General features: G+C 36.7%; 1 protein-coding gene across 6 annotated transcripts in view; it reads right to left on the bottom strand.

Annotated features, from left to right (window-relative positions):
• The window catches only part of Amot (angiomotin), a 77,050-nt gene that overhangs the window by 11,798 nt on the left and 47,939 nt on the right, over positions 1 to 17,313 (bottom strand). For all 6 annotated transcript variants that reach the window (XM_013150187.3, XM_003467627.5, XM_013150186.3 and 3 more), the window contains 3 exons: positions 16,804 to 16,949; positions 4,952 to 5,101; positions 3,551 to 3,741 (listed from right to left, as the gene is read on the bottom strand). In XM_013150187.3, coding sequence (XP_013005641.1) covers positions 3,551 to 3,741; positions 4,952 to 5,101; positions 16,804 to 16,949 — 487 coding nt within the window. The remainder of the gene's footprint in view (positions 1 to 3,550; positions 3,742 to 4,951; positions 5,102 to 16,803; positions 16,950 to 17,313) is intronic.

A 17,313-nucleotide genomic window follows, 5' to 3' on the forward strand; every position in this document is an offset into this window, starting at 1 on the left:
AAAAAAAAAAACATTTTGTTCTTTACAATTAACACTGATATCACCCAAGAAAGATGTCCTAATAGTGAAACCTGTCATTTACCTGTGAGCCATTAGGTCTGGAATATATTAAGTTTCAGGTATTACCAGAATACATAGAAATCAAGCAAGCCATCAAAATGTAACAACTAATCTAGGGATTTATGCAACATACTTCAAAAAATTGTTTCTCTCTTTTACTACTTCTCTCTCCTTCCTTTTTTACTCATGTTCTTCCTTACTAAAATAAATTTTGAGCACTTTTCATATGCAGCCAAAAGCCTAGGCACTTAAAATTATTCTGAAAGAAAAGAAAACATAAAGATTTTACCTCCAAAAAGGGACAAAATGCAGAACCCAGGTTAACACCTACATTTACCATTGGGAGAAGAAAGTATCAAAGGGAAAAGGAATGAGAATAGAAATTGGAAAGAAAAGTAGAAGATTCTATAGATTCTGAAATGAACTTTTCTGAATATTAGCTCTCAAATCTATGATTTTATAAAGAAAAAGAAAAAAGTGAAGCAAACACCATGGCAAAGCAAAAGAGGTACTAATTATCTTTGGAAATATAATATAATCCTAGAAATGGAAGGGGTTGAAGAACCACCTATTCTAATTCTTCCATTTTATAGGAATTAGAATCCTATCTCAGCCTCTTCTGTGGGCTGGATTAATAGCATACAAAAAAGGCACAGTGTCTATATCTAGAACACATGCTATAGAATTACTAGAAGATGTCCCTACTAGATTGGATCTGGTTATGTTTTATCATTTTAAATAATAAGCATGAATATTTTGCTGAAAACACTGATCAAACAAAAGAATTTTACCTGGCTATTTAAGGGAATTCATTGTAAATTAAACTTAACTTATGAGAGGAAACAGATTCTGAACATCCATCTGGAAGAGGGTTTCCCTAATTATCAGTGGTTTGTATAGATAAAGGAAAGAAAGAAAGAAGGAAGAAAGAAAGGAAGGGAGGAAAGAAGGAAAGAAGGGAAAGAGGGGGAAGGGAGGAGGAAAGAAGGAAGAAATAGTTTCTTCATGTAAGAATTTAGTGAGTGACAAACCTCTCCCTAGCTGTCTTGCATTTTGATCTTGAGTCTATCATGATTCTAAGTAAAACACACCGGACACAGAAGGTTAAATATCCCATGGCTTATATGAGAAGCCCAAGGTATAAATAATTTAATGAACAAAATGAAAGATAGACAGTAGAAAGTGAGGTACCTATGTGAAGATGGGAAGGGACTAAGAGAGGGAGAAGGAGGAAACTAAGAGGAGTAGAAGGGATCAAGATGTGGTAAGTATTGTACCAATTCCTCACTGTGAATGTATTATATGCGACAGACATATATCAATAACAAAGCCAAAGGGGGAAATTTAAAAAAAAAAGAAATGAGCACTACTAACCCCTGCTTTCTAATTCAAATTTTTGGTCACACTGCACACCCTTTCTATGCTTCTGCCTGGGCTGTATCTTTCTAAGCTTCTTACCTTGCATTTCCTGACTTCCCAATAATAGTGTTGCCACCTTAGGCTTTCAGGAATAATCTCTGAACAAGTGCTAGGCCCAAGTGTTTCCTTGGTAACAGCTAGCAGGTAAAATGACGCTTCATTTGGATTGGAATCTGCCTATAAACCTGGTGACCATTTTCTGGTAAAGCTTAGGTTTCTGTGTTCTCTAGTCCCACACTGGCATGTAATGAACAGTGCCATAAAGTTTCACCATAAAGCTCTCAAAAAACACAGCCATAAAGATTCACCCTACAATGATCTGAAAATCAAGTCAAAAGCAGTTTTTTTTTTGTTTTTGTTTTTTTTTTTTTTCATTTCAAGCTACAAGCACTCACAAGTAGTGAAGATACAGGGGCTATCTGGAGACATGCTGATCACATTAAAACAATGTCCGATGTCTTCTTGGAAAATCAAGAGTGGGTTTATAAAGCTCCAATTCAGCTCTTGTTTTTTCCAGTGCAAGGGAACTGGACCCAAGAGTACTTTACCATGTAGACTACTTTGCCCTTTTTATTTTATTTTATTTTTTTTTTTGAAACAGGGTCTCAGTTACCAAATTGCCCACATTGTGATCATCCCATTTTAGACTCCCAAGTAGCTGAGATTATAAGGGTGCATCACAATAGCTAGATACCAGCTCAACTCTTAAACACTGGATCTGATATGGCACTAGGATTCAAATTAAATTTATCCACTGCATCTTCCACACACATATCCCAGCCAAAGTCTAGGGAGCATGTCTAGGCTCTACTAGTTTACCATGTTTGGGATTATGTTAAAAACATTGATTTTTAATAACTTTCTGGATAGAAACCTATCTGGGTGCAATATACTAATAGTCCAACTTTGACAGCCAACTCCAGACCAACATTCTTTCTGTTATCATCACAATCCAAGTCATCACCTCATTATTCTTGCATGCTTCTTTCTTTCTAGCAGATGGTTACGAACAATGGTGAAACAAACATTAAAAGCAACTGTTTTGTCCAAAGGCCAATAATTAACTTTTATAATATGTAAAGAGGAACAAATAAGAAACAAAAAATAAAATATATTGGGCCAGAGATATAGCTCAGCAGCACAGTGCTTACCTGGAAAGCATGAGATTATAGTTTGATTTCCAGTACACAATAAATAAATAAATTAAATAAACAATAAAAATAATTTTAAAAATCTTCCCACCACTTTCTCTCTTGTACCAGATGGAATGAGGCTGCTTACACTTGATGAGCTCAGGTACACAGAAAATATGACCTTCAAATATAGAGCTTCTCAATGGATAGATTCATATTCAGCACATACTTTGACATGAGCCAGAGCTATCAAATGGCAGCAGACACTCCTTAGTGAAATTTAGTTTCTGTCATTTCTCTGAAGGAGCTTGCACTCTAAGCTATGAAGGGTAAACAACATGCATATGGTGCTCAAATAATATGCAGCTCTGGAGAAAGAAGTATCCAAATATTTAGCAAATTTTCAATCATTCTGGCTACCAAAGCAAGCTCAACTAGAAGTCCAGTAAGTTCACAAAGCAACTTAAATTTTTTAATTCGTGATCATCTATTCCCATAACCACTCAGTTCCTGCATAAGCTAGATGAATAATGAATGATGAACAGGAGACAAGGGGATGGATCTCTTGCAAATAGATAGGGGCCTAAGAGACCAAGAGCCAGGAGTAACAGAAAGTAGAAAAATGAAATGCCATAAACACACGCTAGGATTAATAATATCAACATGAATGAAAAAAGAAAAAGGGGAATTAAAGGAGAGGGAAAGAGAGACAAAGGAAAAGGGATTAAAAAAAGAAACAAGTTGTATTACATATATGTACCTATTCCCATGATGATTGTAAGTTGCATGTACTGCAAACATGTACTAATAAAAAATAAGGAAGCCATGTTTATGCATAAACATTTATGTAGGAAATCCAATAAAGCAAATGAAACATTGGAAAAATCTATGAATCAGTTACACTTCTGTACTCCCCTCTTTCCCAGTCAGCTACTTACCTCTGAGCAGCCACAGTTGCAGCAGCATCCAGAGCAAAATGTCTCATCACATTCTCTTCCAAATACTTCTGCTCCCACTTTGTCATATCAGCTTCCAGGGCCAGAATCCTCTCTTCCTTTTCTCGAAGGAGCTCCATCAGCCCAGCCGCATTGTATTCTGATATGTTGGTGGGTTGAGAGTTCCCCTGGCGCTGTTGGGTGAGTTACAAAGTCCTCTCAGTTTAATGAATCACCAATAGTATCTGAGCCCTATTTAAAGAATTCTGATTTTACAGGATAGTAATAAGTTATATCAGGTTGGACTCCTTGTTTTTTTTTTGTTTGTTTTGTTTTTTGTTTTTTGTTTTTTGGCAGTACTGGGGTTCAAACTCAGTCTCATGAATACTAGGCAAGTGCTTTACTCTGGAGCTACATCCTAAACTCTGGCTTCTGATTCAAAAAGAAACAAAGAAATGATAATATCTTCCTGAAGCCACAGGACTTAGAATTGAGTATGAGATTGCCTTTGTCAGAAAAAGAATTTGTCACATAAAATTGTCATGTTACTCAGAAAGTGGATCAATGGGGTAAAAACTGCTATACTTATGAAAAGGGAAGTTTAACAGTCTAGAACTTAGTACCTAACTTGTATAATCTTTAGTAAGCCATGCACTGAGCACTGATATTTCTGAGCATTGATATTTCTCTGAACCCTAGAAGAGGTTGAGTCACACGATTTCTAAAGACCATTTCGAATTCTACAATGTTGCTGAGATAACCCAGTGTTAAAGTACTTGCCTAACATGGGAGAAGCCCCTAGGTTCGTTCTCCAGCACTACAAATGATACAATTTTTAAATATCTAAGAGTCTATTTATATAGCTGCTTAATTACCTTTTTTCAAGATTATAAGTCTTTTTTAATTGTAAAATAATGATAAAAAATTTTGTAGTCCCGGATCATGATAGGACATACATACAGTGACAAAAACACTTAAAAACCTTCTTTAAAGTGTTTCTAAAAAAACCTGAAAGAGTAATAAGATCCAAAATGTACAGTAGATACTGTGATAATTAAAGATAAAGTATTCAAAAGGAAAAAACTACTGGGATAGGGAAAAGGAGAAAAGGAAGAAAGGAAAATATTATATGTGCTTTATTTCTTATATGGCCTTATAAAATTATAATCATCAAGGGTTTTGGTGGGATAGAAAACTAAGGAAGTATTCTTTGTATTTACAATGGGAAAAGCAGTCCGGCATAAAATAAGGCAGTGCAAAAAAGTGCAAAGATGATCATACATTCATTTTGTGCCCATGCCCAAAAAACCAACCAAATGAATAAGCAAGAGTCATCGTCCCTGTCTTCCTCCTTTTCTCTCCCTCCTTAGCTTCTTCCCCTCCCTCCCTTTAATTTCTCCATACCTGCTGGATTCTGAGAGACTCCAGTTCCCTCTCCAATCTTGTCCGGAGACGGTGCTCTAGTTGCTCCCGTTTTTCACATGCTGCCTGGAGCTGTACAAGGGCCTGCTGCATCTTCTCCACCTTATCTACATATACCTGCTTCTTTTTCAACTAGAAACCCAGGTTGGGAAATTTGCAGATGGAAAGAAAGAAAGCAACAGAGTCATTTACACAAAACTCAATCCAGTCTTAAGTTTAGAAATCATCTTGTCCTATGTTGCCTTCTATTTCTCATACTCAGAATGTGAAGAAAGTAATTAAGAAATGACTACTCTTCGATCTTTGCCCTGCACCTTCAGAATTGTGTCTTCCCTAGTTATATCCTGTTCAGAGCAATGTTTTAGAGAGCAAGCTTTTCAGATTACCCCTTATGGATATCTTCACCTCTGTTTTTCACTGTAAATTTGAATATTTGTGGGGGTATATCTATTTTAGTTTTCACAGTACAAAAGTGCTATAGAGAGGGGGAAGAGGCTTTTCAGAGAGAAAGATTTAATTTGGTATGAAAAGGAAGCCTATCCCTTCTTGGATAGCTGTCTTCTTTACAGTAGGGAGAGAAAAAGTAGGCAACTGATGCAGGTACAAGGAGGCCAAAATTGTCTTTTTGAAGTCTGTCCCTGGTAATTACCCAACATAATCCATCATTGCTTGCCTGGGAAGTTTCTTCTCATCTCAAAAGAAAGCTGCCATGCAATGGTTCAGATCATTGCTCCATTTTTTTTTTTACAAGATTACCGGCTATGTGTGATTTGTGTTTTACAAACCCAAATTCATGATTTTGCATTACATGTGATTTTGCACTACAGTCTCCCAACTCTATTCTGTGACTATCAAAGATTCATATAGTCTCGAATTAAAGAACTATGTCTAAGACAAGTGAGTTCAACATGATTCTCCCTCTTTGCAAGTCTGTAAGCCTTAATCCAAAGCAATCATGAAAACAGGTTAGGGTTAAGAATGTCAATTCTAGGCCAGAGGGGTTTAGCTGAGTGGTACAAATGCCTGCCTGGCAAGTGAGAAGTTGTGAATTTGATCCCCAGTAAACCCTCCCCCGCAAAGAATGTGAGTTCTTTGTATCCATATACAAGCCAAATATTAGTCCCATGGCAATGAAGGTATGAAGAGGCTCTCTAAAGAAGATACTCATATTCTCAATACCCAAGAATACAAGGGAAAAGGCAACTTTCCCACCTTGTCAGCAAAAGAACAGATTTTGCTTCTCACAATGACAGCCCCTTAGTGCTAAAAAATCAACCTGTAAACTCTTTCTAAAGCAGAAATTCTTCCAAGTTGGGCACATCTGTCACTTTCATTCCCACAGAAGCTAAGGTTAAGGAGACTATCAATGTTAGATTAAAATTGAAACTATTACCAATAAACTGGTTTAGGTGAAACTCTGGAATTCAACTCTGACTTTTCAACAAATCTCAAGCCTTTGAGCTACCTAGACAAGCAACTGCACTATAAGAAGTTACCCATGTTAACATCGTTGGCCACATCCTTTTAGCTGGGGCCGAGCCAAAAAGATCAATGTGACACTCTCATTGCAGAAACATGTAACTCCTTCACAACAGTGAGTCCAAATCACTTCTTCCTAGAACTTTCAGTGAGATGGCACTGGTACATACAGGTAGGGAAACATTCCTTGTCTTAGAGCTGCACTCATTCCCCTAAAAATCTTGCTAAACTTTGTCCAGGTGGAAGGAAATCTGTCTTATATTTTCCCATCAGGTCTGGAGTATATTTTGGCTAGGTGATGGGAAAAAAAAAAAACTTAAATTTCTTTTCTACACTTGACATTTTACTTCATTTCATTCCAGACCTCATTCAGTCTAGCCTTCTGAACTAGTTGAAGCAAATTCTAAGCCTAGCGTTTCTACCCATTAGATTTTTTTTTCCAAGGATGTAGCAAACAAAAACTCATCATATGCTTTCTCTCAATAAGCTGAAATCTTTTTTCCTGGGATATGTTACCATTGATTAACAACAATAACTAGGGCAACCAAAATTTAAAGGTCATGGATGCCTCTGCCTTTCCATTTTGCTACACTTTGAACAACCAGAGAGTAGGAAACATTCTCTATCTTTCACCTTTGGGGTTCTATAATCCTCATGAGCTATTTAAAATGGAATGCATTTATTCATGAATCACACTGAAAAGCCTAAAGGAGCAGTGCAATGTTAATGCGGAGAATGTTAACTATAATTACAAAGGCTTACAGCAGTTATACTTAAAGGCAATTAAACTTAGCATGAGTTCTTGCCTTCATGATGAAGTAATGCGATCTATGCTTAGAAAATTCAAAATAAGCCAGCCAGGGCCAAGTGTATTTGTTCATATCCTGCTGTCTTTCTTGAAAAAGGAAATCTAGGTATTTCAGCAAAAGTATTTCTAGTAAGAGAAATCACTAAGCCAACTTCTTGGAAGAAAAAAAGACCCAGGAAATTCTCAGAATTGGCTGAAAATAGGCACGCAGGTTAGTTAAATTCCACAAAGCAGGACAGAAAAATCCTATTACAGTTCCTACTGGGATAATTTTTCCCGAAGGTACCAGCATAACAATAATAATGTCTATTTCCTTTAAAAGTAAAAAGAGTATAGCTCACCCATAAACACTACGATTATCTAGTAAATGTTTCATGCCTAGATCTCAAGTTAATACAGGAAAGGAAAACTCATGGATACAATCAATACAAAACATTGCAGATGCAACCAACAAAGCTTGCCATCTTTTAAGTTACAGACTCTTTTCTAGGTCTCACATACACATAGACAAGAACAAATATCTATATGGCTTAATACTGCTAGTATCTTTCATCTTATTCTTCACTTTTACCTTTATCATGATGAATATTTTTTCTTCTCTCCTTCTCCTTTACAAATTTTTCTTTGTTACTAAGTTTTCAAATATTAGATCAGTAACTGGCACTGCCCAACTTCTTCCAATGCTATCAGCAATGTTAGTGCTTCCTTCTTATGTAAAGGGAAAGGCCACATAGTAAAATTATTAGTTATAAGTTCTGGCTTCTGATTGGTTGAGTCCAAATCCTGGCTTTGCCATTCACTAGCTACAAAGCTCAAGGCAAGTTACTTAAATCTATCAGAGCTCCTTTTTAAATTTCTTCCTCGAGCTTTTTACTCATTCCTGGAGATAATGAAAATGTGTCATACCTCTATCAGGATCAAATGAGATAACACATGAAGTGCTTAATAGAGTATCTGATACAAAAAGTACTCAGGGATTGCTTTCTGCTCTCTGTCTCTGTCTCTCTCTCTCTGTCTCTCTGTCTCTCTCTCTCTCTCTCTCTCTCTCTCTCTCTCTCTCTCTCTCTCTCTTCCTCTCTCCCTCCCTCCCTAATTTTGTTTTATTTGACAACACAATGAAAGGTAAATAAACAAGATTAAAATCAGGAGACTGGGGTTCTAGGCCTATCTCTAGGCCTATCTCTACTGTTAATGGTAATCTGGCTCTTTGTTCTCAGGCTTAGAGTTTTCATTTAAAAAAAAAGAATGGGGGAAAGGGTTTTCAGGAGGTAGCAAACCAAAATTGTCAGCATGTTGTTGATGGCTGCCTTTTAGCTACAATACCATAGTTGTGTAGTTGTACCTGCAACAGAAACTGCAAGGCTTACAAAATTCAATTTCCTGTCGGGTCTTTTACAGGAAAAATGTTTGCTAACCTCTGGAAAGTTTTTCAAATTATATTCCAGAGTCCTAGTATTTTGTGCAGGTGGGTGTTTAATGGCCTAACAGGGTGAATTGTTTTAACCAGATTCTCTATTGTGTAACATTTTATATTATTAGGGTTCTACATAAACCTTCACTTAACTTCATTGTCATACCACATGTGGTGTGTTTGTATGTGAGTATATGTGTGTGTGTTTATATTCACTCTTTTTGTGTTGTCTGTATTCTCTAAAGATTGGGTCTCCTGCCTTATCTCTGCATAATCTGTTAATAAATGATGCATTGATATGATTAAATCCTTCAAGATTCAAAAATATACTTTGGTGTTTCACCCTTCACTGCCTTTGGACATAATATTCTCTTAGGAATGCTTGCCCCATGAGGTTTTTAGAAGTTAAAATGGTAACCACTGGGCTAGACATAGTCTACGATGACCTCCAAAGATGGTTGAACTTTCAAATCTTCTGTGATTCTAGGAGATTCCATTTTACCTTCAACACTGACCAACATGTATAGAGGCTGAGGAGGTTCTTAGAATTCTATTCAAGTATGTTCTTGGAAGTAAAAAAAGAAGTATTATTTTAGTGTGTGTATATATGTAAGTAAATAGACCGTAATATATATAAACTCTCCAAAAGATTCTAGACTATTTACTTTTCTGTGTCTTCAATGTTCATGGAGCTGAAGATTCATTTGAAAATTTCTCAAAGTCACAGAAGTAGCTCAGATCTTCACATGGAAAATGAGTTTTCAGAAAAACAGATTAATCACTGTGAGTTTCTAATTGAGACCCAAGGCCAGCCCCTAGAAGAATCCAAGTAAAAAAATCCAGCATTTCAACCAGTCGCTTCCTGAATATTACATAAACTGAGCCAACTATTCCATTTATTTAAGGTCTTTATTTTTTAACCAACTGTCAATTTTCAAAAACTTGCTGAAAACTTTCTTCCCTTACATTCTTCATGTTCTCTCAATGTGGTTCTTTAAACCATCTTTCCTCTTTATCTTGATTTTTAGAACCACTTTCTCCCCCACCCCGCACCATACCTCAAAGTCCCAATATATGATAGTTCATTTTTTTTTTTTGTCTATATACCAGTGGTTCTCAGCTTGGGGTGATTCACACTCAGCGGACATTTAGAAATGTGTGGAGACATTTTTAGTTGTCACAGTTAGGAGTGGGTTGCATCTGGTGAACAGACATATCATGCAACTATATATCCCATAATGTATAGGGCAGCCCCTGCCTTTCACCAGCATCAAAGATTTATCCAGGCCCAAATATCAACAATTTCAAGATTCAGAGGGCTGGGGATTTAGCTCAGCGGCATAAGCACCTGCAACAGTCGTCAGTTCGATCCCCGGTACCGGAAAAAAATAAAATAAAAAAAGAAACCAAACATTTTAAGCACCTGCCTTGCAAGTGCGTGGTCGTGAGTTCAATCCCTGGTACGGGTAAAAAAAAAAAAAAAAGAAGATTCAGAAACCAGCTCAATATTTAAGACTACTGGATGTCTTCTTCATACCACACTCCAGGGCCAGGGATTTAGCTCAGTGGTTCAAGTGCTTGCTTGGTAAGTGCAAGGTTGTGAGTTCGATGCCCCCCACCAAAAAAAAAAAAAAAGAACTTAGCATTCATACCACACTCTACTGTAGGACTAGCATCCTTTAAACTACTTAAGAGCAGAGCATTACCATTTTTCTTAGTAGATGTCTCAGGTTTTAGCACTCATTCATTGTTTGCTATTTCCTTGATGACAGTATTAAACGACTGTCACATACAAGAATGAAAGTGAGTATTCTATAGTTTTACTACAACACTGAAAATATAAAAGCACTAAATTAACACTTTCTTAAATGTATTTACCTTGCTTGACCAAGTCAAAGTAAGGGTTTCAAATCATTCCTTTTAAATGAGAATCACAAAATAAGGAAAAAGAACACCAGAAAGGCAATCTATTAAAGGGTAAGGCAAATACTCAAGTTCAATCAATCATATATTTACATTGCATTTCAGTAATAATTTGAACCTATTCCCAAGCATCTGGCAGATCCTTTAATGCCCTTCTGAGTCAGGAAAATCTGATCATTGCAAATGAATATCACGTGAGGGTATTTCTTTCCTCCTTCCAAAAACTGTGGGTGTCTTTCAAACTTACTTTTTAAAGGATACTTATATACAAAATTACTTCTACTCCTAAATCTGACCATTTGTTTCAGCCATTTGCAAAGAAATGTCTTAATCATTAATCATCCCACCTTTGTCACTAGCAAAGAACAGAATGAGATATCTTGCGTTTTTACTAGATATATCACCAACTTTATTGACTAATCTATCTGCACTTAAATTCTTTAATCTATTTTAACATAATGCTTTCAGAGTTCCTGGGGAAATACAATGATACAAATTTAAATATTATTAAACATAGAAAAGTTGAGGGGCAAACTATTAATATTAGTTGGTTGATCAACAATGTATACAAACACTCCATCTGCTAAAGAATATTGAAGCCAATAATACAGAACAACAAAGTTCAGTGCCTTAATTACATCTGATTTGCCTCTTCACTTCTATTGTTCACATCTGGAAACATTTACTGTTTTTACAAGTTTCACAACTGAAGTATAGTTTATTTTCTGTTTCATATAAATAGGTCTATGTTGCTCCAGAAGGCTTTGACGATTTGGGTTTAATCTGACTTAGACACTTACTCAGGAACCCCTAGCTCCAAGTAAGAGTTCAAACTGAAGCAATTTGGTAATAGTACCTTTAGCATTAGCAAGCTGCCTATGATCATGGCCAAGAAGCAATGGTTCACTTGTGGATATTAAAAAAACTGAAGAGTAAAACGCCACCCCTAAAACCTTAGGAATGGAGCTCATTTTGTAAAGATGATTAAAGAAAAATTTACAATTCTTCCATCTTGGGAACTCAAACAGCAAAAAGTCTAGGAAAATATGAAAAAAATGAACTCATAGAAATCTTTAGTTGAGTTGTTGCTTTTTATAGCAATATCTGCTGTAAAGAAAATACACTGCCTTAAATATGAGAAACGGCAGCTTTCAATAAAATGCCCTTCAAACAAATCGATAATTCACTAGAAGAGCAATCAGTAAAATGCCTGAATCCTATCAATATTCTAAATGCACACAGTTCATTCTCTAATCTATCTAAATTGATAATCTATCATGACTGTAAATTTTAATCCTATTGTTTGAAGACTATTTTTGGAACATTAGAAATATAAATGTCTATGCCTAGGACATGGTCCTCCAATATTGAGAAGGAGATTTGTTATGATACTTGGTGGTATGGCAGCAGAAAATTACAGATCTTTAAAACTAAGCAAAAAGTAGCAAGGGATCTAGAAAGCAGAAATACTTCTTTTTTTAAGAGGAATAGTAGAAATGGAGTAAAACAGGATGAAGTTAGTTTTCGAGACTTGGGTGTGGGAGTAATAGAATTCTGGAAAATATTCTAGGTATAGCAACAAGAGTTATTGATGTGATGTCTAAAATGATCACTACATATTACAGTTCAGAAACAGTTAACAATTGGGGCTCTTCATGAATCTCCATGGCTTTTGCTCTAGACTAAAGCCAAAGAACAAGACATACTGAGTCTTTCTGTCAGCACTCCCACATTCTGCTCTGTCCCTTCTTGTGAACTCTGCTCAATAAGCAGCCCACCCGCAGCATCTTCACTCTTTGATCTCCTCAAGGCCTTTTTCCCACCATCCCTGAAACAGTTTCTCAAGTGGTGGCTTCAACTCTGGATTCTCATAAGATAGCAGCCAGCCAGAAGCCTGGGCTGCCTTGAGCCCTCTGAGAGGATATGCCAGGCATTTGTGGAAATTCTCCAGTGAGGTTAAATTGGTAGGGGGTGGGGAGGATCTCTTTGATGAAAGAATACCATGGTGGCTGTAGAACACAGAGCTCTTTTGATTTGGAGTTTAATGAGCCTCCACTTCAATAGGACCTACGTGTCCCGAAAGATAAGGGCAAGAATGGAAAGGCACCGTTTATTTCTTCATTTGGCTGCCTGTTACACAGGCTGTAGACTGATGTCAAGGACTGGATGACAGTGACTCGCAAAGGAATTTATTGCATCCTAAGCCAGATACCTCCATGAGCATCATTTACTTCTTCATTTGGCTGCCTGTTACACAGGCTGTAGACTGACGTCAAGGACTGGATGACACTGACTTGCAAAGGAATCTATTGCTTCCTAAGCCAGATACCCTCCTGAGCATCAGCAAAGCAGGGCCCATTTGAAAGCATATGCATTGAACTTGAAAGAGGATGAAAACAGTAATCTCAGGAGAATGTTCTCTGTGTGTCTAAAGCAGTGTTTCTGTATGGAGTTTAGAGCATAGTGATTGTAAAGAACCCCAGGCAAGAGACTTAATGGGATTAAGAAGATGGAATGAATTTCAGAGAATGCATCTATTCTTTCCTTGATCATCTTGATTTAATGAAAATTAGTTAGCCAAGTAACCCCGAAATTAGAAAGCTGAGAAAACACTTCCCATAAAAGGTCTATTTTGAGAAGGTACTTTCTAAGTATGATTTATAAGGTAGAATAAGAGGTTTTCACCAGAACTTTTAGAGCCTGAAAAAAAAGTTCGTGGTTGATTAGTGAACCATAAGTAATTATGCATTTACATGAAACACAGGTAGGTCATCTAGCATAATCTCTCTCTTCACATGGCCTTCATTAAGTTGGGCATGGTAGTGCCTATAATTTTTAGTACTCATGAAACTGAAGCAGGAGTATTGCAAGTTTGAGCCAGCCTGGACTACATAGCAAATATGAAGGAACCCTGAGCTACAGAGCAAGATCCTATCTCAAAACAAAGCTAAAAACATCAAACAAAAAACATGACCTTCCCTAAACCATCTCCACTGCCATTATTGAGTTAGAAATATTTACTGATTTTCTAAAGGAACCACAGTGAAGATCATTTACAGATCTGTTCCAAAGCTACCAATGTTGAACTTAGAAATTTTACCTCAGAATGACTGAAGCCTAGTGTAGATTGTATCACGGAAGAACAGTAAAACTTCACTTAGAAATTCCTGTTTGAGGATGAAAGAAAGGGAAATTTTCCTTTGATTGGTATTGGGGAGAGAGATCAAACACTACCCAGGAGCAAACCAGCTCTGCCCATTTTCCAAAACAAGGCCAAAAAAAGTACCAGCATATTTTTTCCTTAGAGATGATCTTGCGAGCCTTTGTATATGATGGAAGTAATCTAACTTCAGAGTCTAGAAAATATTACATGGTCTCTAAGATTACACTGGGTTAGAGACAGGGTTGTAAGCTTGCTCTACTAGTCAAAGGTTCCATTTCCTTTAGTGATAGCAAAAATTAAGAATTTCCCAACAATCTGACTCCATATGAAAGTACAACTTGTATGAAGACTAGAAATTAAGAATAATGAGTTTGAGATATCTATCTACTAGACACAACTCATTTTAATCTCAGTCAATATTTAGAATTTCCTTAGATAGTGAAGCTACATATTTTCGGGCAAGTGTCTGAAAAACTACTAAAAATCTCTGGAAAAAAACACCCAGCAAAACCTTAGAAGCTTAAAGCCAGGAATATTGTTCAGGCAATTGCTTCAGCAAGTGCTGTTCAGTAGGAACTACATGTGCACATCTTCCTATACATATGTTATTTCCATGATTAACAAGCAGTTACCACTGTGTACTTAGATGTCACAAACAAAGAAAGGTAAATTTGGGGCTGGGGATTTAGCTCAGTGGCATAAGTGCTTGCCTTGCAAGTGCGTGGTCATGAGTTCGATCCCCAATACTGATTAAAAAAAAAAAAGGTAATTTCTAGTAGGAGTGGCACCTTTCCGAGAGAGGAAGCAGAGCTGTCAATGTAACCCAATCTCAAAGTAGTAAGGAGAAGCTACCTGTAGTCTTTTGAGAGGCCTAAAGCGCAAAACAATGCAAAAGAGGTAAAGGAGGGAAAGGATGTGAGAGTTAGGGAAGTAATGGTTTCGAAGTCACAGCAAGATAGAAGGAGTTAAATTCTGGTATTACTTTACACAGAAGATGAGTATAATTAGTGATACTGCATCACATAATTCAAAATAGAAGAGAGGATTTCTGAATGCTCTCATCACAATAAAATGACACATTTGAGATGAATGGATAACCTAATAATAATGATTCAATCAATATGTAATGTATAAATGTATCAAAAAATCACACTGTACCCCATAAATATATACAAGTACTTGCTGTTGAAAAAAATTTTTAAAAAGTGCTCTAGTTGCTAAATCTGAACAAGCACCCACATTTTCTTTTTGGGACCTGAACCAAGCGATGATTCAGATTGGGAGACAGGCAGTAGCGTCTAGGGAAAGAACAGTCATAAGAAAGCAGTTTTATTCCTGGCTCTACCAAAGAATTCCTGTGACCACCAACAAGCTACTACTTCTCAATTCACCCTTCTTTAAAAGAATACAGTCCTATACTGGAGTGTTATTCACTGTGGAATTTCCTTGCAAAGAAAGAAGCAAGAAAGAAAAGGAATGTATTCTCAAGTATGCCAAAAGGTAAGGGCTGTGTTAGACCTAGATATCTGGTGAATATAAATATTCTTCATTTTCCATGAAGCAATTTAGCATATTTATGAAATAAATAAGGGATAAAGCAAGACATTAACCTGATTTTATGAAACCTAAACTTTTTTTTGAAACAGGGTCTCCATATGTAGCCCAGGCTGGCCTCAAACTCATGGCACTCCTCCTGCTTCAGCCTCCTAAGTGCTAAGATTACAGGCATGTTCCTGGCATGAAACTTAAATTTAACAGTTAAGCAAGTCACGCTAAAGGATACCAGGAATTAGGTGATATTAGGGCCTGGTAAAATATGAAACCACAACCCAACTCCAACAAATCTTTTGATACCCAAAACGTAAAGCAGAAGAAATCTGTAAATCAGAAGATACCCAGAAAATATAACTATTCTTACTGTGGGACTGGAAGCAGGCAATGAATAAAGGTGGGAAAGATATGGTCACTAACATTTTAATTTTGTCTCAGATTTCTAAAATTTTCAACTTGTAAGTAGGGTATAACTTTTCCTTAAAAATCATTCAGATTATCACAAAGAATTTAGTGAGATACAAAAAAATTAACCAAATCACATTTTAGCATCACCATTTGGCTGGAATACAACTATTTGTGGAACTGTAAAGCATCTTAAGAGTTAGCTGTATCCCTGCAAAATGACAATTGACATCCAAGATTAATTAATGATAATCTAGCAGCAGAATTCCATTTTATCTAAACATAGTTTATTTTTACACTCCAGTGGCATGTACATGGAGACTATTCAGATACATATTAACCATATGTTTCATAGATTGGGAGCCTTTGCATTATCAAAGGAAGGCTCATCCTTGTATACATGACCGTCAAAATAATTCACATCACATAACTATATTCAAAACACTAGTCATCAAACCACAGTACCTACCATGACCATTATCTAGACATAAACTGCAAACTATCTGTGGGTATTTTGCTATGTTAGACCTCTCAAGACTACTTCTATTCTCAAACTATTCTGCCAAGTCCAACAACAAAAGAAACTGATCATCAAAATGCACTATTACCTAAAAGGGGCTGACTTCCCGCTAAGTGTAAAAAGACAACAGTCATTCAAATTTCAAGATCATTGAGTGACTTTAAAATCTGGAATCATTTTCTAATTCTTCCGAAATAAAGTTTTAAATCCTTGTAAGAACTAGTATCTCTCTCTCTCTTTCTCTCTATCTAGTAAGGCAGGGGCTAGGTATACATGAAGAACTTGGAGTATAAGAGTGTAGATTATTATACAAATGAGCACATGCAAATTGCCTCTTGGCTTTAGTGATAGCCTATTCTAGAGCAAAAGGAAGGAATTTATAGAGAAAAGAAATCAATGTCTACTCGCATTAGCACAGCTGTAACTAGAATCAGAATACAGTACCACCCACCTCAAATATTATGCCAAGTGCCAGTTCACTACAAAGGGAAGCCTACTGGCCTTGTTTACCAGGCTCTCCTACACCGCAGTTCACATACAGGAACCCATATGTGTTCACTGTAGGAAACTATACCTCTTCTTCCAGCTTCACCACCTTGGCCTGTGCATTGCTCAGGGCCTGGTCTCGGATTTCAATGTGTCGTCTTTGGTCCTCATTGGTAGAACGGGCAGTGGCCAGCTCTGCTTCCAGCTTCTCCTTCTCTCGTTGGCTTTCTTTATCTATGAAGACACAAGATATCAATATTACTTTCCGGGAGCTTGCTTAAAACCTTATGTGAGCAAAGCTGATAAATCAGATCCATTACTTAACAGCCCACGGTTCTAGTACACAGCTAAAAGGACCATGACACCCAAGTACTAGACTCTACCACTTTCTCTACTACTAGCTTACTATGTAAACTCTGAAAAGCTATTAAAAACTTAATAGTTATTGCACAGAAGCAATAAGTCATAGATGTAAAAAGCATCACAAAAAGCATAAAGTATTACACAAAAAGTATACCACACAGAAACACACACACACACACACACACACACACACACACACACACACACCAGAAGAGGAAGTAAACTTGTCTCAATT

This window comes from Cavia porcellus, unplaced genomic scaffold (assembly GCF_034190915.1).
Source record: "Cavia porcellus strain 051 isolate PalLab524CR breed Dunkin Hartley unplaced genomic scaffold, mCavPor4.1 scaffold_3, whole genome shotgun sequence".
Lineage (NCBI taxonomy): Eukaryota > Metazoa > Chordata > Mammalia > Rodentia > Caviidae > Cavia > Cavia porcellus.